At 61.7% G+C, this 21,435-nt stretch overlaps 1 protein-coding gene across 5 annotated transcripts; it reads right to left on the bottom strand.

Moving 5' to 3' along the window:
* Positions 1 to 2,100: 2,100 nt before the first annotated feature.
* STK35 (serine/threonine kinase 35) lies at positions 2,101 to 15,310 on the bottom strand (the record flags this gene model as incomplete). 5 transcript variants are annotated; one of them, XR_014318611.1, is made up of 5 exons in its annotated part: positions 2,101 to 2,285; positions 2,384 to 3,132; positions 3,648 to 5,734; positions 9,861 to 10,611; positions 14,866 to 15,310. XR_014318611.1 is itself a non-coding variant. In XM_082773231.1 (3 exons), 2 exons carry the CDS (start codon positions 15,308 to 15,310, stop codon positions 9,896 to 9,898), a joined length of 1,161 nt encoding a protein of 386 aa, XP_082629357.1. In that variant the 3' UTR covers positions 3,382 to 5,734; positions 9,861 to 9,895. The 5 variants fall into 5 exon arrangements, 1 of the variants encoding a protein (XP_082629357.1); XR_014318612.1 differs by having other exon boundaries at positions 2,101 to 3,132; positions 3,648 to 3,699; positions 5,623 to 5,734; XR_014318613.1 differs by having other exon boundaries at positions 2,101 to 3,074; positions 3,648 to 3,699; positions 5,623 to 5,734.
* Positions 15,311 to 21,435: the final 6,125 nt, after the last annotated feature.

Below are 21,435 nucleotides of genomic sequence, written 5' to 3'. Positions count from 1 at the left end.
TCTTTTTTGTGTGTGCTGTCAAGCAATTGAAGTGTCTTTATGGAGTATAGCAGCCCTCTTTTGCATATGAAATAGGTCCCCAGAGAGCGAATCCGGAGCGAAACATCTCTCCTGGTGACTGACACCAAACTCTGCTAATGATGTTAAAAGCTTTTTGGCTGTCGGCGGCGCGGTCGCCTGCTCCTGCAGCGCGGGGGCAACACGTGCGGGCTGAGCCATCCCCAAGCTCCCGGGGACTTAAAACTTCATCACATTTACAGGGGCTGAGATAACAGCACCGGGGTGTGCAGGGGACAGAGGGGACGCCACGTCTCCAGCATGTTGTGCCGTGAGCCTGGAGGCTGGCACCGTGGAGGGATGCGGTGCTGGTGTCTCCTGGGACCAAAATCCCATGTGTGGGGGCTTTTTTGGTGGGAAACGAGCCAAGTCCTCATGCACGAGGGGGGCTGCTTTGCTTAGAGACCGCTTTCACCTGGCACGTGCCGCAGGCGGGCAGAGTGGGCTTTTGTTTCCGCCCGACTATTGTTCCAGGAAACAAAACCGCACAAAGCGGGGGCTTTTTTGAGAGCTGTGCTCTGAAAGCAGCTGCTGAAGCTGCGCCCCTGGACGGCCTCGTGCTCCTCGCCCAGCAGAGCTGCCCTTTGCTGCATGTGCACTTTTTGGATAAGCAGCTCGCCCAGTGGCACTGGGGCTGGAGTTGCAAACCACTGCCGGTGCTCCAGCCCCTTCCCCACCTGCAGGAAAGGGGCTCTGGGGCTGGACCGGGGGGCTCCGAGCACCCGGGGCTGTGCTCGAGGTGGGTGCCACGATCAGCCTGTGTCCTTCAGCCCCACGATTCCCCGGCTCAGCCACCCCAGCGAGGGCAGCGAGGCAGCTCCAGCCCCATAGCATCGCTCCGGCTGGGTCCAGCCAGCCCCAAGACGGCCCCACTGGGCTGAAAGCTTCCATTTTAGGTCCCTGTCGGCAGCAATTACAGAGCACAATGGTGATGGGCGAATGCAGGGAGCTTGTGGCCGTGCTGCTGGCAGTTCTGGGGGGAGCAGGAGGGGAGGATGGCCCCGAGCACTGCAGCTGCCCCAGGTCATGCGGGGCTGTTACACAAGGGCTGGCAGACGATGCTGCGTGGCCCTGTGTGCCGGGACACCCTGTGTCCCACACCGGCCCCATGTCCTTGGCACTCAGGACATTGCTGGCTGCCTTCCTCTGCATGAAGGTTTCTTGTCACCGCAGGATGTGGCTCATCCTCACTGGGAGTTTTGGCTTGTGCATCTCAAATGTTTGTGCAAAGAGAGACGGCACCTGCGGTCCTAAACCTCAGTTCTGTGGGGTATTTTCCTTGTTGGGTTTGGGAGCCACCTCTGGAGCTGGAGGCAGGCTGGGCAAGAGGCTGCTCATCCTTTTTGCCTTCTGAGCTGCTGGGAAGCAGAGGGACAGGGGAAGATTTCTGCAGGCAGCATGTGAAGTGGGGCTGAGCTCACCTGTCTGGCTGACTGTGGTGACACTTGGTGACTTGGCCTACTGGTGCCTGCAGCCAGAGCAGAGCTGGTCCCAGTGTGGGGTGAGATAAATGGCCACAGCTGCCCTGGGTCAGTGCCCTAATCTCCCAGCTGGGACCGCTGGCTGAGCCCTTTGGGATGGAGCCCGTGACACTTCACAGGTGTCACCGTGCCAGGCTCAGCTGGCTTGGAAGGAGTCACCGCAGCACCGAGGGGGATGTGTGACCGTGGCTGTGACAGTGCAGATGGTTTCTGTACCTTCATGGCCACGAGACACACGCAGATTTATTAAAGATCAAGCAGAGAAACGTGCTTCGTGTTAATCCTGCTCTAGGTAAGGGAGAGGAGCACTGAACCTTAACCGCTTGGTGTTGTGTTTTCAGAGGGCATTGCCAAACCTGGCTGCTGGCTCAGGTCTCGGTGATCTGCCTCAAGGCACAGGAGATGTGTGCTGTTGGCTCCATACCTGGTTTCTACACCGTGGTGAGAACACGTGGGGCTGTGAGGAGCTGGCTTGATGCAGACGAGGACCTTAAAGCGTGCTGCTCGGGGAATGAGGACAAACACGCAACGCTCATGTTTCAAATTGTGTGTGGCTTTTCAACCCCATCACATAGCTTTATTCACACAAACGTCTCTTAATTTACAAAGCCTCTGCCACTCATTCACATCAGGGCATCCACAGTGTTCAAAGAACTTAAATAGAACATCTCATACCAACCCGAGTAAACCAAGTACAAAAAATATTTATATAAAGTTGTTCACACGTAGGTCCTAGATTACCAGCTTCTGTGCAAAAAAAAAAAAAATAAAAATACAGATTCATTTGCTAACGTCATTATCTTTAGTTGGGAGTCTGGGTTTAAGCCTTGTGCTCTCATCACTACCTTGGGGCAGGGCTGCAGGGGTCCTGGGGCAGGCAGCCCCCGTGCCCCCGGTGCGCACGTTGCTGCTGGGGCTCCAGCACCTCCTGGTGTGGCCAGGACCTGGCTGTGCTGCAGAGCAGTTGGGTTCTGCTGGAGGATGGAGCAGGAGACCCAGGGAGCTGCTGGGGAGGGGGCAGGCACCGGGATGGGGACACCAAGAGCCCCCGTACGGCCCCTGCGCGCTCCCGCAGCAGCTCAGCCTGAGCGTCACCCTCGGAGCTCAAAGCCCTGGGGCAGATGGCAGAGAAATGGGTGAATCTGGCAAAATTTACCCATTTTGGGGTAAAATGGGTAAAGGGGAGGCTGCTGGAGCTCTAAGGGGGGGCTCCAGCGGGACCGGCCACAGCGCTTGCCCCAAACAGCCGCAGCACCAGGCTTTGGCAGCGCATGCCCTGGGTACCAAAGCAGAGCAGCAGCGTCCTTCCCGGCTCTCATCACCCGTGGAAAATCCCAAGGAGAGGTGTCCCAGCGCGTGCCCCGTAAGCAACCGCCCCATAAATTTAGCAGGCTTAAACCCAGACCCGGTACTGCATACAGAGAAGACACACAACACGCGCGATGGAGGATTTCCACGACGATGGTAACGCTCGTTTTGAAGTCTTATTGCTCCAAAAAGGCTCCGGGAGCCTCTGATATGTGAAGGAGCCGGGTCCTGAGGAGTAAAGGAAGACCACAGGGGTAACTCTTATCTGTCACTAGCACCGCTGAACCTGGAACACAGCAGCACGGGGACAAGGGGGAGCTAATCTAACCCCTCCAGGCTAGAGCCACCTCTGCTCTCTCCTCCCCACGGCCTGCAGCTGCCCGGGATGTCCCATAACAGCAGCACCGTCGGGCTGGCTGCAGGCTGGTGCAGATAACGCGTTTCCCAATCCTCCTGAGGCTTGGCTTATCCCCCCCCCTCCCCACCCACCCCGCTTCCCTCTTGTAAACAGCAGAGTCAGAAGTAAACAGTTTCATACAATCGCCCCCAGCACGGCTCCGGCTGGGCTCCGCAAGCCTCGAGGGTGGTAAAATTTGGGGAGAGGGCACTCGGCTCCCTCCCCCTCCCCAAAAAAAATCACCAGCCCCCACAGATGCTTCCAAGAGCTGGGCAAGGCGCTGCAGGTTTAGTGTTTGCTTTCCTTAGCTTGAATTTCCCAGCAGCGCGCCCGCAGGTTTTCAGCTGCTCCCAGCACAACCCTCGCTCTGGCGAGCAAGAATTTTGGGGTCTGAGCCAACGTACCTGGGAGGAGAGATGCTAGGAGCTGTAAACACAAGGCAGCTTCGTCTATCGGCTGGGGGAGTCGAGCACGAACAGCAGCAAAATCATCGGGGGGGGGGAAAAAAAAAACGCTTTTAAGGACAAACTAAACGGGGAAACAGCCACGTTGGCCGAAGGCTAGCAGCCCTAGGACTCGTCCTTGGAAGTGTTTGCTAACTCCTAAGTAAGGCACTACGGTCTAGCTCACGAACATCAAGCTGCTTTAAAAACACATCTGCGATGCAAAAGCTGAGGTGGAGACGTGTGGCTGGGAGGTGGCTTGAGGCTGGGAGGGCCACGAGGGGTGACTTTCCAGAGGCTGCTCTGAGGCTTGCCAGCCCCCCCCAGGGAGGAGCAGGGTGCTTGCACGTGGCTCTCAGCAGTGCTCCTGCAGGGCAGCCCCTCACCTTCCACCTCCACGCCCTGAATTTTGGGGCTTGCTCTGTGCACACAAGCCTCCTGCTGGGCAGCTCCCTTCTCCTGGCACGTAACACCCAGTGAAGAGCCCTTCCAGCAGGGAAACCTGTGCGCAGGGCAGGAGGGTGAAGCCCCCCACGGCCACCAGCTCAAGCCAGGGTCAGGTTGTAACAGTCAGTAAGGAGCAAAAGCCCTGCTGGGTGGAGGAACGACGGGCCAGAGGTCAGGGCACTAACGCTGTACCTGTGAGCGAGGGGCTTCAGCTCTTGGCTGGGCTGCTGCAGGGTCTGCTGCTGGAAAACCAGAGCACACAGGGGCTGGAGCCTGCTGGCATCATTTTCCTAAGGAGTCGGCCTCCCCGCAGCAGTAGCCTCAGTGCTATGCCCAGTAACAGAGGGATGGAGGAGAAAAAACAGCTCTGTCCTCCTCTTTCCCTATTTTAGCTCTGCCTCAGCCCCCACGGAGCCTACTCCTTTTCCATTTGTTCCCAGGAGGTCAGTAAAGCACGCTGGGCACAAGGAGGTGCCTGCTCCTGCTCCCCAGACCTGTGCCAGAGGATTTAGGCTGCTAGGAAGTGTTTTAGTTAGCTCTGAGCCTGCAGGATGGAGGAGAGGTGGTAGAGGTGGTGCTGTACATTGCATTTACAGTGAGCAAAGTCTAAAGACCGTCGAGACGGGGGCAGCCCCAGAATGTTATTAGTCTTGCTCTAATTACAGGGGGGGAGATGGAGGGCTAATTGCTCAGCCTGAGGTTCCCATCTCCCTGCCTGCCCTGTACTGAACTGTAACCGAGTGACCAGAGCTGAACAGCAGCGTTGCCTTTACCGTCTGGAGACAGTCACCTAGCACGAAGAAGTGATCTGCAGGAGGCTGGAATCCAGCCCACGAGCCATTTAGGCCAAACCTCTTCTCCCAGGCGGTCCTCAGCACTGAAGTTTGGCAGTAAATGGTTCGGAGCAGTGGATTCCTTTCTATTTCTCTTGTCTGCAGACAACGTCTGCCTAAAAATGTACCTAGGGGCTCCCCATCATCCTCTGTCTAGGTGCTGTCCCTTCCCCAGCACCTTTCCAGCTCGTTTATGCTGCTCTATCCTAACGCCAACTGCCTGCAGCCCAAGCAGCGTGAGGCTGCGTGGCTATGGCATCGTTTTACTGCTTGCAATACCCAGCTCAAGAGCCTCACCTTTCCTAAAGCATTGCAGTCCCGGTGCAAACCCAGCAATCGCCTCGCTCCCGTTTCCCGAGGCGGAAACAAGAGCTTTTAACCCCAAACCGTGCCCAGCTGGGCTCAGTGCTCGTGCCTGGCAGCTGACTGCCACCTCCTTACGGCACCAGATCTTCTTGATTAACATCTACCGAGTCAAACTGCAGCACAGGGGACGTGGGGAGGGCTGGGCAGGGGCAGCTCTGCTCCCTGGGTCTCGTTCAGGAGCAGTGAGCACGGTGATTGCCCAGCCTGTGCTCTTCTGCAGGCCCCTGCAGCCCTCCCCCGCCGCCCCAAAACACCTCTTCCCAACAAAAAGCAACACCCCAAAAATTCACATTGCCAGAGATCCTGCAGACCAGGGATCTTCTGCCTCGTCTTTCTTCCCTTATCTTTGACATCCCCCGTTGCACGTAAATATTGGAGATTACGGGTCCCTGGTAGATAAACCTGCAAGAAAAAAAAAAAAAAACAAGAAAGGAGAAATTGTGACCAGGTCTGTCGGTTTTGGTGATCAGGTACATCAGTGGTTTTACCCCAATTAGGAGGAAGGAGGTGATGGGATAACTGGGCTGTGCTGGAGCCCCCCAGCTGGGTGGAAGGGCTGAGAGCTCCACGTCTCTACCTTTACCTCTTTTATTATCAGTCCAGCCCTGCTGCTGGGGTCAAGCCTCACAGTTTGTGGTCATTTTTTCCCCTTTTTTTTTGCTTCTTAGAAGTGACTCAGAGAGCCCCGCACGGAGCAGGCATCCCGCAGCCCCAAAACGCTGTCACTCGGGGTGACAGCGCCCGTCCTTGAGGGCCCACGTGAGGCACTGCCGGGAGGTGTGGAACACGCCGTGACTTGGGAGCTGCTCGGAGCCTCTCGCCCCGTGCGTCAGCAGCAGCTCGGGCTCTCAAGTGGCTCTGCAAGAGGCCGTCGAAACCCGTTTCAGCACGACCGAGAGCCGAGCAGGATGGGCACAAAGCGCTGCCCGCCGGGGTGCTGGGTGCCTGGGTTTGGGGGAAGAAGCGAGGAACAAAAGCCAGCAGCTGCCTTTCCCTAGTTTAACCCCAAAAAAAACCTCAGAGCAAGGGGAGCGCGGTGCTTTGCATCCTGTGCTGTGATTTCCCTGCAATTAGCAGCAGTTAAAACTAAAGCCCTGAGCCAAGTTCTGTGGATAAAAGTGGGGTTCAGGTCCCCACTGGCACAAAGAGCAGCAGGAGAGAGCTGCTGAAAGAAAACTGCTGCTGCCAAGTGCTCCAATCCCTCAGTCACAGCATCACTGAATATCCCGAGTTGGAAGGGATCCATAAGGATCATCCAGTCCGATTCCTAAGTCCTGGGATTTAAGATTTCTACTCCTAGGAAATCGTACAGAAGCCCACACCTCAGAGCAGGTTTTAGGACGAGGCTGCCTCCACCGCTCGGAGCAGGGGCCGGGGCCAGGCGCGCGCTGCGTTTCGGGGGAGGCTGCCCGAAAACACCACTTTTCTGGGCTGCAGCGAGAAAAAAGCCTTTCTGCCGAACGAGGCAGGCTTGTGAGAGCCACCGGGACGTCAGGGCAGGGGCGACGGTGCGAGGAATTTGCTGGAAGATTTCTCCCGGGGTACAGCTCGATCAGCAAGTAGGGCAGCGCTGCCGTCCGCGTTCCCCGGAGCAGCTTCAGGAAGCTCCTTGTCTGAGCAGCTCCGAGCTCGGAGACGAGAGAGAGCTCACCACGCTGACGCACGTTGTTCCTGGGGCTTGCTGGAGAGCTTTTAATCCCTCCGCTGACGCCATTTGGGGGTTTTAAGCAGCTCGAACGCTCGCCCGGCACCGGCAGGATGTGACCAACACCTGATGAGGGTGGCACTGACGCGCTGGGCACGGCGAGCAGGAGGTGGCAACGAGGTCCTGGTGGGAGCTGAGGGTGTCAGCCACGGGAGAAGAGAGCCCAGCACCTGCAGGGGAGGCCTCACCGACACAACCAGGGATGTTTCTGGTCTGCCCCAGGTCCCTGCCCTGCAGATGTGCTCAGCGGGGAGAGGAGGCAACCGCCCTGCACGCACAGCTCCCTGCCTCCCACCCCAAAATCGGACCTGATTAACCCAAAACACAAAATGCAGAATGATTTACCAGATGCTGCCTTCCACGCTGAGCAATGCCACTGCAGCTGGACATCGTACAGGAAGGGAGGGCAGCCAGGGACATGGCCGGGGGGTTGTGGGGGCTGAGGAAGGCAACAGAGCCACGAGGCACAGCAGGACAAGCTGAGATTCGGCTGCTTTACAACCTTCTGACTTAGGGGAAGCCTTCCCATATCAGTAAGGAGGGTGAAATAGTGCTTAAAGCACGCCGGGGCTGGGCTATCACACAGCAATCAGGAGACCATCAGCAGGTACCCGACACAATCCAGCTGCTAACTGCACTACATCTGCACCCTTTGCCCAGAAGGCACGTTTGTGGAGCAGCAAAGGCAAGATTTATGTAAAACCCCTGCTGTAGGGCACGGGGAAGCAGTTTGGGGAAGGGCAGAACCATTTTTCCCCAAGGGATGCTGCCCACCTCTGCAGGACCTGCTGCCCCTGGGGCCACGGGAATTGCTGGTGAGGATGACAAGGTGATAAGGAGGTGATAAGCAGGCTCGTCTCCATCCCTGCGTTCAGCTGAAACCATGCCAGAAACACTTTCCTGGCTGGGAACTGAATTTAATGCCTGTGTTTTAGAAGGGTACCGGAGTACGGAGCCCTCTGGCAGCACCTGCACCAGAAGGCAAGGCAGAGCTGCCGGGATGTGAAGCACAAAGAGGTCAGTGGCGGAGCACAGGATAAGCGAAAATCTGATTGCCAGGATCAGGGTTAGAGTTTTCCAGGCTGTGACGTGAACCAAGCCTGAGCAGGTCTCAGGGAAGGGGAACTTGCTGCACGTCCCTGCGCCCGGGTACCACAGCCTCGTGGCAGGAGGTTACCCGAGTTTCCCGGTCAGCTGAAATTACCTGGGAGCAGAATTCAGGCCCTGCCCTAAATCCCAATTTTAAGCTTCTCAAGCGGGCTTCTGGATTTGAGATTTGCATGAAACAAAAGCTCCGTGCAGCCGGAGCCAGGCTGGTTCCAGCGCACCCGGACAGGGCGCATTAAAAAAGCCCTACAGGGGAGCACAATTACCGATGTGCAGCCCCACGAACGAAGCAGAGGGATGCTCCTGCCGTGCCGTGTGAGGCTGTGGGTGTGCAGGGACACACGGCCGGGCTCCTATCTGGGCCACGCTGCGTTATATAAGCCCAGCATCGCCGCTGCAGCTGCGTCACCGGCAGACAATCGGTGCAGGCTGACTGCGGAGGGGAGGGGAGGGGAAGGATGGCCGGGGAGGCAGCTGGGTTTTATGCAAACAGCCCCGGGGTAGGACTGTCCCCTGCGTGTTTGTTATCCCTGCATGTCCTATTCTGCAGATATGCAAGGGATGAATTCTCCCCGGAGGGCACGGGCTGCTTGCATAACTCAGCATCGTGTCGGGCACGAGCAGATGGCAGCAGCGGCGAGCCCAGACCCTCACCAGGCAGCAGCAGCTCCCAGAAATGCCTCCTCCCATGCTCCAGGGCATGAAGTAGGTGTCCTGCCCTGGCCCCGGGGCTTTTTTATGCCCTCCTGAAGCACTCACGCTCCTGCAGACTCATTCCCATGCCCTGATCCCCAGCCCATGCTCGCCCCAGGACCAGCGCCGAGCCCCAGCCCCTGGCAGAAGCTGTCAGGTCACATCAGTTATTTGGCGCAGGAGAGCTTAAGGGAGCCAAAATCTTTTGTGCCAGGAACGCGAAGGAGACGGCTCGTGGATCGGTTTGGACAAACCAGCAGTGACAGCATCGCACCTACCCAGTGGGCTTTTCCATTCCTGTGTCCCTATCTCCTCGGGCTTCACTTTTGGGGGGTGCATCAAACACTTGCTGTGCACACACAGAGTTGGGGAGCCCCCCAGGGTGCCAGGAGCTGGGTAAATCCCAGAGCCCCTGTCCCCAAAGGGTACATCCACACGGGAACAGCACGCAGCCATCACAAGGCTGCCAGCTAGGGTTTTCCTGGCTACAGCAGCAATTTTGGGTCTTTGCTGTCTTGTACCTGTGGCTTACTTTGATCCAGAGGGATCTGCTTGGTGTCTGGGCAAGGACTTGGAGGTGCTGTGCCAGCTCGTGAGGGACCAGGGCTGGAAAAACACCATCCTCGCCCCTCGTGATCTGTGATTTTTTTGATTTCATTGAAGCGTTTGGCCAGGAGAAGCCCAAATCACAGCACGGACCCAAAGCTGGTGTCAGGGGGTGCTCACACGTCCCCCCCCCACCACAAAAACCTGGCCAGGCCCCGAGGAGCAGGGCTCCTGAGAGCCCCGTGGCTGTGCCGGGGCTTTGGGCTGCACCAGCTGCTAATTCTGCTTCCCACCTCTGCTTTATTTCTGCAATAGAATAGGTGGAAAAAGAGCCCTCAGAAGCAGCGCTCTGATGAGTCACCGTAGAAATAGCTTTGGGAACATAAAAGACTCCATTGTGTCACCACAAAGTGCGTTAACGGGTTGGTACAGGGCCGGAATAACATAAAAAAAATAAAAAAATGTCCGATCACTTACCCAGCTGCAGAGCACGGCGGTGCCCTGCCCTGAATTTAAGCAGCACACGTAACCTGGTCCATCCTGGTTTCAAGCTCAAAGGCATCAGGTCGATCCTGCGGGTTAGCAGCCAACATGTCTTTCAGGAGCTGCTTGATCCCCTCAGACATGGAAGTCCTGCGTTTCTGAGGGATGTGCAGCTCCATCTTTGGGTTTTCTAGCAGCGCTTCCCCAACGGGCACAATCTCAGTCCCCTGCTTGATGTAGGTCCCCAGCAGCTCCTTCTTGGTCTCGGCGTCGATGAAGGTGATCCTCTCGATCATGGCCCAGATGATGATGCCGAGGGCGAAGATGTCAGCCTTGGCCGTGTAGTGTCCCTCCCAGACCTCGGGGGCCATGTAGAAGTCAGAGCCACAAGCCGAGGACAGCCAGTACTTGTTCACGTTCACGTTCCTGTTCTCCTGGCCCCCCCCTTTCTTGCCCCGAGCCCCGAGGCCGGCGCACACCTTGCTGAGCCCGAAATCGGCCACTTTGAGAACGGGGGTGCCGGATTTTTCGGTGATGAGGATGTTGTCCGGTTTGAGGTCGCGGTGGACGATGTGGTTCTTGTGCAGGAAGGCGATGGCGCTGGTCAGCTGCAGCATGAAGCTCCTGTTGGTGGCCGGGTCGGGCCGTCGCGACAGCACGTACTGGTTGAGGTCCCCCCCCTCGCAGAACTCCATCACGAACCAGAGGTAGCACGGCTCCTCCGCGTAGCCCAGGATCCTCTCGCCTTACCAAAAAGGGGGAAAAAAAAAAAGAAAAGAAGAGTGAGTTTTTCAGGAACGTTGCAAAGCAGCCAGGTGAGCTCAGCAAGGCTCACAAAGACAGTCGGGGTCCCAGGAACTTGCCACGGGGCAATGTGCTTTGGGCTCCGAAAGCCAAAGCAGCCCAGGGGGGGGGAAAAGCCCAGGGGGTTCGGTGGCAAATCTAGGGGAAAACTATTTCCAGGTGGACACCAGCTCCACCACTGAGCTTTACAGCAGGCAGAGGTTGGTGATAGCCTTGTGCTTTATTTTTTTTTAGCCTTGTGCTCATCGGTGTGGCTGCCACGGGGCTGTAAATCACCCCAATAGCCAGCCAAGCTGTGCTGCACGGAGACACGCCGGTGTCACGGCCCTGCTGGCAGCTCTCGGGCTGGAAACGTTGACTGGGAGCACTGGGTTTGTGCTCGAGGAGCACTGGGTTTGTGCTCGGGAGGCTCTGCCACCTCACACAGCGCTGGTTAAGTGTCAGCGAGGCTTCGAAGAGGAAACTGGAGGCTGAAATGCCATCTCAGCCATGCCCACGGGCACACCTGCAGCCCTGCTGAGCAGTGCCACCGCTATTTATCATGGCCCGACCAACTTCTCCCTTCACCAGACCTCTCCCTGAGCCAGCCAGCTGCTGGCGCTGCCATTTCGGGACACAAACCGTGCCCCCAGGACTGCAGGAGCCCGCACACACGAGCCACAAGCTTTGCTTTGCTCCGGGAATCGGTTTTCCCTCGAGGACCAGGGGGAGAGGCAGCAGGACGACGCTTGCCTCTGCCACAGCGAGCACAGCCCAGACAAATGCGATCTGGGGCCAGTAAACTCACTCCACCCGCCTGACAAAGTCGTGTTGTGGGTTTTTTATTTTAAAGCAAATCCCTAGAGACCATCAGGGAAAGCCACCTTCCAGCAGCAGGTAGAGCCGAGGACTACCAGGGCCACCAACCCGGGCGCGCAGCGGTCAGCGGTGGGAGCGGGTGGGAATCGGGTGGGAATGGGGGTTATTTGCACAAACAGTCTGTAGCCATGGCTACTGCTATGGAGATGAAACACGGCACAACACCGGGGGCTGGCTGCACCTCCCTGCCCTCAGCAGGGCCCAGGGATTAGGGCCGGGGCACGGGGGAGCATCAATGGGGTGGGGACGCGGCGCTGGGGCACCGCGAGGGGTGGATGAGGGGGTGACACCTTGGTCCTGCGTGGTGGGGAGAGGGAAAGGGAACCTCAGCTCTGCAGGACAGAAATCTGCAGCTCCTCCGGGGTGAGGACATGCCAGCGGGGAGCTGAGGCAGAAGCTGCTCGTCCTGGTTCACACCCAGGACATGCTGAAGCCCAGCAGCAGGGCACGGAGCTCGTTCTTTGTGCTGCTCTCATGGGACGAGGTCCCGCTGGCTCCAACGAGAGGTTTGGTGTTAGAACGAAGGCTCTGAGTTAAAAACCTGGCCCCCGACCCTCTGGAGGACGCCGCTGACCCGGCAGTAGCCGCGCTTCGCCTTGGGTGGAGCGCTGCTGGGGGAGCCCGAAGCCAAGAGTAACATTTCCTCATTTTCTTCCTATAATCTCAAAGTGTTTCAGCTGTTAAATCATCTTCCTGCCTTCAAAACAAACAGCCTTAAACATAAAGAGCTGGCACGGCGCTTCCGAAAGATGAGGTTTGTAGCCAGTCGGGCTGCCAGGAGCTGAAGGGATGCAGGAGAGGCCAAACCTGGCCTCCGAGCACCTCCTCACCGAGCAGGGGTCCCTGTGCTGCCGGCCCCAATCCTCTGCCAAACCCTTCTATATCCCTGCAGCCTGTCCTGGGAGCTCATTACCAGCTCACTGACTCGCCCAGCATCGCAGGGAGCAGCATAATGACAGCAGAAGCAGCATCCTGAGTCCCTCTGTGCAAAGAGGCTGCGCTGGAGAGCGGTGCCGGCGGCGCAGAGCCGGGTGCTTGGACCCACTGGTGATGCCCGGGCACCCACGAGCACAGTGGGGGTCGGTGGCTCGGAAAAAAGGGGTGCTAGGAAGCGACCCTCACCGAGAGGGGCAGCTCTGCTCATCTACCATGGGTCAGGAGTGAAAAACAGGGCACGCAGCCACGCACAAGCCCTGGAGGTGCGCGCACATCGGGGCACCGAGCGCACTGCTCACGTGCCCACCTCTCCTCGAGGCTTCCTTCTGCATCCTGCCCAAAACGGAGATGCAGGACGATAAATTTAAAACGAGGGCGACCTGGCACAGCCCGGCAGCCAGGCAGTTATGCCCCCGATTCAGAAAGAGCCTCTGATTAATCTTCCCCCCCCCCTCCCCGTGCCCTGGCACGGCATCTGTGCAGCCCGTAAATAGCCGCGCTGCGGTCGTGCGGAGCGGCACGGCCACACGCCGGCACCTCGGGGACGCAGCTCAGCGCCCTCCTAGCTCTGTTTTTTTTTAAAAAAAATAAATAAATATTTATCAAAATCAGGGCTGGAGGAGGCGGCAGGGGCAGGGCGGGCAGAGCTCTCCGTGCGGGAGGTCTCCTCGCTGCAGCTGGGCACCCCAAAAACAGGAGGAAATTGGGAAATTGGTCCCCGTCCTCCTGAAAGATGTTGCCTCGAGGGGTTGAGCACGGGGAGAGGAGGGAGGCCAGCATTAGGGCCGTGTGGGGACGGCCCTACAAGCCCAGCCATGTCCCTATGGGTTTGGGAGCTGATTATCTGCTCGGGGAACAGCCACACAACCTGCCACGGGGGTCTGGAGGAAAAAGGCTGCATGGGTGTGGAACAGGAATGGGGAGACCGAGCCCCCTGAGGGGTGTGTGTGGGGTCCTGGCACCTCACAGATTTTTGGGGAGGTGTTGGGGGTGAGCTGGCTCACCCCCAGGCAGCTCACCCCACAAGCAGCCAAGGGAGCAGAGGGAGGGAGCGTTTTGGGGGATGTCACCAGCATGGTGGTGACCCCAACGGCTCCGTGATGCTGCGAGGGACCCCTGGGGGTGGTGGTGGGGGGGAAATTGAGGCTGTTCTTTGTGCTCCCCTGGCCCCAAAAGCGTAAGAACCCCCCAGTGTCACAGGAGAGGGGCTGCTCGGGGTGCTCAGGGATGGGACTGGGCATAGGGGAGGTCCCCAAGGGTGCTGGCAGGCTGTGGGGGGGGGTGTCAGGGCTGCAGGGGGGGGCGCAGGGGGCACAGCAGCTGGGAATTGGGGTGGGATGGAGAAGGCACACGCAGGGAAGGGGTGGGGGCAGCATTCGGGGACGTCCCCAGGGGGCACCTGAGCCTGGGGTAACAGCAAGGGGAGCCCTGGGAGGGGGACACGGGGCTGGGGGGGGGTCCCTGGGGGGGGCACAATGAGGAAGGGGGCAGAGGGGAGGGGATGGGGGGGCAGCAGAGGGGCCAGGAGAGGTGACAGGGGGCTGGGTGTGTGCGGGGTCCCATAGGGGTGATCGGGGTGGGTGTCAGCAGGGTGGGGGGCACAGATTATGGGGGGGGGGGGGACTGAGACAAGCAGGGGGGCACTGGGGTGAGCCAGGGTTATATGGGAAAGGCAGGGAGGTGAATAAGGAGAGGGGGGAGATAAAGGGGGGGACAGGGCTGCTCCCTAAGGGGAGAGGGCACTGGGGGGGGATGAAAGCAGGGGCTGGGGGCTCCATGGAGGTGTCTGGGGGGGGTCCGGGGAGCTCAGAGGTGGGGGGGAGGGAAGGAAGGAGGCAGGGGGGAACCGGGGGGGATCCGGGGGTGCTATGCTGGTACCGGGGGGGGTGTACAGGTACCGGGGGGGGCCCTGAGGGGCCATACAGGTATGGGGGGGGGTCTGGAGGGGGGCGTGCCGGTACCGGGGGGGCTCTGAGGATGCCATGCCGGTACCAGGGATGGCCTGGGGGTGCCCTGGGGGTGCTGTGTCGGTACCAGGGGGGCCGTGCCGGTATCAGGGGGGGCCTGGGGAGCCCGTGCCGGTACCCGGGATGGCCCAGGGGTGCTCTGGGGGTGCCGTGCCGGTACCGGGGGGGCCCTGGGGTGCGGTGCTGGTACCGGGGGGGCTCTGGGGAGCCCGTACCTGTACCGGGGATGGCCCAGGGGTGCCCAGGGGTTGCAGTGCCGGTACCGGGGGGGCCCTGGGGAGCCCATACCGGTACCGGGGATGATTTAGGGGTGCCCAGGAGTTGTGGTGCTGGTACCTGGGGGGGTCAGGGGAGGCCAAGCCGGTACCGGGGGGGGTCAGGGGAGGCCGTGCCGGTACCGGGGATGGCCCGGGGGGGTCCGTGCCCGGCCGTACCTTTGAGGGAGGTCTCGACGAGGCGCAGGTAGAGCTGGCTGCGCTTGTTGCCGTGGCTCATGCGCTGCCCCAGGCCGTGGCGCTGCAGCACGCACTCCTCGAAGCGCACCACGTTGGGGTGCTGCCTCCTCAGGCTGGTGAGGGCCCAGAACTCGGCCAGGGCCAGCTCCACGTTCTCGGGGGCGTCGCAACGGATCCGCTTCACGGCCAGCCGGGCTCCGCTGCGGCCCGACACCGCCTCGTACACCACGCCGTACGCCCCGCGGCCGATCTCGGCCAGCAGCCGGTACCGGGGGACCCCACCGGGACCGGTACCACCACCGGGACCGGCACCGGCACCTCCCGGCCCCGCCGCCGCCGCCGCCGCCATGGCCCCGCGCCTCGCCGCCCGCCGCCGCCGCGCCGCCCTTTGTGTCCCTCGGCGGCCACCGTCCGCCGTCTCCATGGCAACGCCACCGTTGGGAAGGGGGGGTTTAAAAGGGGGGGGGGGGGAAGGGGGTTGCGCGCGCTCCCCCCGCGCGCTTGGGGCGCGCCCGCGCGAGGGGGGCGCGCGCGCCGCTGGTTGGAGGGTGGGGGGGGGGGGAAAAAAGCGCGCGCTGCCGGCCCCTTTAAGCAAGCGGCCAATCAGCGAGCGGCGGGGCGAACCACTGCGGGGAGGCGCGGGGGGGGGTGGGGTAAAAGGGGGAGGTTGGAAAAGGGGTCGCGGGAGGGGATGGGGGGAGGTGGGGGAGGTTTAATGGGGAGTTAGGGAGAGGGAGGGGGGTTATAGGGGGAGTTGGGGGGGTAATGGGGTGGGGGGGGTGTGGGATCGCTTGTCGCTCCCCCCCACCCCCCCTCCTCCCGCCGCGCGGTGGGTTGGTATGGGCCGGGCCGGTGTAAACAGAGCGGGGAGGGGCGGGGTTTGGGGGAGGGGGCGGGGTTTAAGGGAGGGGGCGGGGTTTGGAGAGATGGGGCGGGGTTTAGAGAGAAGGGGTGGGGTTTAGAGGGAGGGGGCGGGGTTTAGGTGGGAGATGAGGGGTTTAAGGGTAAAGGGGCGGGGTTTAGAGGGAGGGGGCGGGGTTTATGATGAAAGGGGAGTGGTTTAGGGGGAGGGGCGGGGTTTAGGGGGAAGGGGGCGGGGTTTAGAGGGAGGGGAGGGGCTGAGCCCGGTGACGTCGGCGGCGCGTGGAGCCGGGAGGGGCGGGGCCGGGCACCGGAGTGGGCGGGGTCAGGGTCGAGGGGGTGGGGCCAGGGCCGAGGGGGCGGGGCCATGACCGGGGGGCGGGGCCGGGCACCGGGGTGGGCGGGGCCTGGCCGAAGGGGGCGGAGCCAGGGCCGAGGGGGCGGGGCCGGGCACCGGGGGGCGCGGGCACCGGGTCCGGGTCCCGGTCCCAGTCCCGGTCCCGGTCCCGGTCCCATTCCAGCCCCATGCACGGGGCACGAAGCTCACCAAGATCCAGCCCCAAACTCCCTGCCCCACTCCATCCCCAAATTTGGGCCATCACCTCCCCCGTGATCCCAAAACTGCCATCACCCCCCCCCGGCACCGCCACCCGCTGCTGCCGGGGGGGCTCGGAGGACGCCCAGGGATTGGGGTCGGGGGGTGGCGGAGCCCCCCTGGTGCCTGCAGGGGCTGGCTGCCGTTATCAGCTATCACTATCTGTTATCAGCTATCGCTATCTGTTATCAGCTATCGCTATCTGTTATCTCTCTCCCACGTCGCTGCGCACACCCGTCCCGTCCCCCCTCCACGAAGCCGCTTTTGAGGGCTGGAGTTGAGAAAAGTTCCCCATTCCCCGTTCCGGCACATCCCTCACCCAGGTGCTTCGTTACCCTCGTCCCAGGGAAACGTCAGCGTGACTCAGAGACCCGGTTCCCTCGTTAGGAAGCGACGAGATGAACGTTAATTAAAGGCGCTGGTGGGTGGGCTCGCTGGCAGCGCCTTTCCCGAGAGGACCCCGGCGCCCACCTGGGCTGGGATCAGCCCTGGGACCCGGCCTTTTGCAGCTGGGATTTGGGAGAAATCCAACCTCGTTGCCCCCATCCCGTCCCCGTGCTCGGGGGCTCCCCAAATTCCTGTCCCCGCGGTGCAATTACTGGTGCCGTTTGGGGCCGTGATGTGGTGCTGAGCAATAGGTGCCGGGGTCCTGCAGCCCCCCCGGGTGCTGCTTTTGGTGATTTTGGGAGGGCGAGCTGATAGACGGGGTGGTTTTGGGGTGAGAAAAGCCTCCTTGTGGTTCCCGCAGGGCTGCTGGCTCCGGCAGCACGGGGTAAACCTCCCGGGGCCGCCCGCGGCAGCCGCAGGGCTGAGGGTGCCGGCTGTGGTTTGCAGCTGCTTTTTTTTGTTCTCCGCTTTGTTCTCTCCTGCTGTGCCTGCACAGCCCCACAGTCCCCCCCAGTCCCCTCCAGCCCCCTCCAGTCCCCCCCAGTCCCCCCCAGTCCCCTCCAGTCCCCTCCATTCCCCCCCCAGTCTCCCCCAGTCCCCTCCAGTCTCCTTCAGTCCTCTCCAGTCCCCCCCCAGTCCCCTCCAGTCCCCCCCAGTTCCCTCCAGTCCCCCCCAGTCCCCTCCAGTCTCCCCCAGTCCCCTCCAGTCCCCCACAGTCCCCTCCAGTCCCCTCCAGTCTCCCCCAGTCCCCTCCAGTCCCTCCCAGTCTCCCCCAGTCTCCTCCAGTTTCCCCCAGTCCTCTCCAGTCCCCTCCAGTCCCCTCCAGTCCCCCCCCAGTCCTCTCCAGTCCCCTCCAGTCCCCTCCAGTCCCCTCCAGTCTCCCCCAGTCCCCTCCAGTCCCCTCCACCAGTCCCAGGGTGCTCCACCCTTGCTTCCCCCCCCTTTTCCCTGCTCCCTCGGTCCCCCCATTTGGGTTCACCCCCAGCTTGGCTGCCCCAAACCCCACCCCATGAGACCCCACGAGCTTCTGGGTGCCCCAAACGAGGAGGCCAGTGAAGAAGGCGGCACCGGTGCCATGGGACCGTGGGCAACCGGTGCCTCCTTGCCCAGCTCCAGAGGGTCCCGGCTGTGCCGATGGCCCCCCCCGTGCCCCTCACAAGCACCGGGTCCGGCAGCTGGTGCTGAAGCCGGGGAGAAAAGTCGGGTTGCTGGGAAACATCCCTCTTGAGCACCGATAAAAATAGCTCCGTCTTCAAGGCGAGGATGGGCTGGAGCTGCTGGGGACGGGGCGGCCGGGCCCCGGCAAAAGGGGGGATGCTGGGGGGGCGTCAGGATGCGGGGCACGGTTTGGCACGGCTTTATGGGGTGTCCCAGCGCTGCCCAGCCCCGAACTGGGCTTGGAAATGGGTGGGCAGGGGGGCAGAGCCAAGCAAGGGGTGCGGGGGGGCTCTGCCTTGCCTTCACCTGCCCCCTCAGCCCCTTCAGGCTCAGCATTTTGGGTTTGTTCCCGGGAGGAGGAGGGTGGTGGGGGAAGACGGGGGGTCTGCGGTGTGTGTGGGGGGGTCTCTGCGAGGTCTTTGCTGACTGATTGCAGCTGGGTTCGGAGGGGGGAGCCAGCCCCGAGCGGCTCCTCGGCCTCTCCGAGGGGCACAAACCCACCCCCGGTGCCTTCGGGTGGGCTCCGTCCTCTCCCCGGCACCGCCACGAGGACGGGGCTTCTCCGGAGCCCAAATTACGGGGTGCAGCACCGAAGGGCTCCCCGAGCTGCCCTGCATCTCGGGCACGGTTCGCGTGAACACCCTGGAGAGATTCACACCCATGCAGCTCAGAGACCCCCGCCTGCCACCCGCCGTGCTGGGGACCCACGTTCCCACCCCGTCGGAGGTCCCGGGGGGGGATGTAGGGGTTGTGGGGCCGGCCGGGGGGCTCGCAGCCGGTCCCCAGGGCTCTTGGCGAGGCCGTGGCGAGGCGGGAGAGCCTGCTCGGGAGGTGGCGGGGATGCTGCGGGGCTGATTATTCACAGCTTCCCTCACCCCGATTGGCTCCGCGGCGCTGAGCGGAGCCGGGCCCCGCAGCAGGAGGAGACTCGGTGGCCATAAAAGCGGGCTTGGGAGCCGACGGGGCGGCGAGTCCAGCGGGCACCCGAGAGCTCCACGGCCTCCAGCCCAGCCTCGCCGCCGATGCCCGGCTCAGCTTGACGTGGGAGAGCCTCCAGAAAGCCCGGGCGAGGGGCTCCGCGTGCCCCCCAGCTCCGCAGGGTTTGGCCAAGGGGGAGAGCTCGGCGGGACGGGCAGCGCCAGCAGGTAGGGCCGGGGCGCACGGCCGCGGATTCGGGGTTCGGGTCGCCGCCTCGCTCCCTTTCCCTCACCAGCACGCCTCGCCGTGGTCCCCTCGCTGCAGCTGGGCACCGCTTCTGCTCGCAGGAGCGTGACTCAGGGTGTTTAAAAACCATCTCCCGAGCTGCTGTGCCGGGAGCACCTCGCGCTCCGTGCGTTATTGAGGCTCGGAAGCGCTGCCGGGGCTCCTCGGCGCAGGTGCTCCGCTCGTCCCTCACCTCTCTGGGGCTCGTTTCCATGCTGGTGCTGCAGCCACCTGCCCACGTGGAGAGCTCGCAGCCCGGGACAGAGCCGAGGGCAGCTGGGGAAATGCCCTCGGGGTGCCTCTGGCTGCGCACCCTCGACCAGACCCCGCTGCGCTGCAGCATTGCTGGGTTTTGCCACGATTCTGGTCCAAAAGTAATTTTTTTTTGTTTTTTTTTTTTTTTTTTTTTTGGAGAAACGTTGGCCTGAACTTGTCGTCGGGTGATTTTTAAAACGGAGAGGATGGGAGCTGCTGGAAGGTGGTTCTGCCTCTCCACCACACACCTGTAGGGTCCCAAGCTGGCCGGGTTAGACTTCCCTAGGAGGAGAAAGCTGCAAGCCCGGGTGCACGGAGCGTGCCTGAGGAGCTGCGTGAGGGCTGGGGACATCTCTGCGCTAGAAATGCTCACGGTTACGGGGGTGGTGGCAGGGAGCAAAGCCTCCTCCTGGCCGTGCTGCCGGTCTCTGTCACCTGCTGCCTGCCTGGTGCCGGTTCCCCATCCCTCCGGTGCCGGTACAGCCAAGATCCTAACCCAGCCCCGTGGTACAAGGATGCTCTCGGGGCTTTTCCGCACAAGCAAAGCCCAGGTGGGCATCAAAACCCTGAGCAGAAAAAGGGGCAGGGATGGAGGGGCCATGCGGGGCACACGGGACACAGGTCGGGTGTGCTGAGGGTGGATGCAGGAACCCGGAGCCACCAGGGGCACTTCTAGAGGTGGCTGAGATCGTGTGGACGGGACGTGGCCCCGGGACACGAGCCCGAGCAGAGATGCCCAACCTCGGGGTGCCCCCAGGTGCCGCGGTGTCACGCTCCAACCCCGCTGCTCTCCATCCTCCTTTTTTCTCTGCCCTTTGCGTGCTCCTTCTTTTCACTTTTGCCTTCAGCTCTGCGTTTTTCCCCCCGTTCCCCTGCCTCCCCGTTCCTCTCCTCCCTCCCGCAGCAGGAGCACGGCAGAGCGCCGTGGGGACCTTGGTGGCAGTGCGGGGACAAGGTAGGTTCGCGGCGGTGCTGGGGGGCTGCAGCTTCTTCCCTGCTTCCAGACAGGTGTGGGGCAAATTCCCCGGGCTGCTCAGGGAATGCCAGCGAGCAGGATCCCAGCAGCAGCACTGCCGTGCAGCCGACGGATGCAATTAGTGAGCTTCGTTTCCCCTGGTATCGCGGCTCGCGCTTACCTCGGTGGCTGGGGACTCCTCTCTCAGCCCCGTCTCGGTGGCAGGGAGGTGATAAGGGACACCCTGTGGGGTCTCGGCGGTGTGGGGCAGGGCAGCCCGTCCCGTTGTGCCCCTCTCCGTGCCCGTGCCCACCTTGGGGGGGCCACCAGCCCCGTGCCCACCGCTCTGCCGGGGCGAGTGGTGGCGGAGCCGGCGTGCGGTGGGCGCAGCCGAGGAATGCAGCTCGCTTGACACAGGATGGTGCAGATAATTCAAATTAAAATTTAATTTAGCGTGAATTAATACCGTGGCATTAACATTTCTTCATCAGCGCCAATTACAGTACATTAGCGGGCGCTGCCGGAGAATACAATAGTCTCTGACATGCGTCATTAACGTGATACAGATCCCTCTGGGTCATGCCTTTCCACCCCAGATAAAAGCAGCCACGGAGGCAGGAGGGTGCTTGCTGCCAGCTCACCCCTTTGGGTTCAGCTCTCCCTCCCAGGGCCATTGAGGGCCCAAAGTCACCACCGTTCCCAGCTGCTGCCACTGGTGCCAACCACCAGCCCCTCCAGCATCTCTGGGGGGGTTCAGGGGTGGCACCGGGCACTGCCACCAGCACAGCCCCCCTCTCTGAGCCATGGCACGGAGCACCCAGCCCTCCTGGCCACATCCACGGAGGCGAGACACCCCGTGGCAGGGCTCTCGGTAGGCTGGTGGATGGCAATCGTGGCTGGCAGGTAGGCTCCATCCCCACATCAGCTTTTTCCCCTCCCTCCCTCCCTCCCGTTGTACTCCCCACGCAGAAGCAGCGTGGGTTGGAGCAGCGGGGTGAGGCCGTACTGGCGGAGGACAGCCCAGCTCCCGGTTCTGCCCACGGCTCCCCAAACCCCTTCTGCTGGCGGCTCCGCGGCTCGGCGTTGTTCTTCCCCAAGGCCAAGGGGAGCGGCGCTGATTCATCCCCCTCCACGC

Source organism: Aythya marila (assembly GCF_965140915.1).
Source record: "Aythya marila genome assembly, chromosome: 16".
Taxonomy (NCBI): domain Eukaryota; kingdom Metazoa; phylum Chordata; class Aves; order Anseriformes; family Anatidae; genus Aythya; species Aythya marila.
Note: the sequence above shows the minus strand (reverse complement) of the source record. Positions and strands in the feature narration are given on the sequence as shown.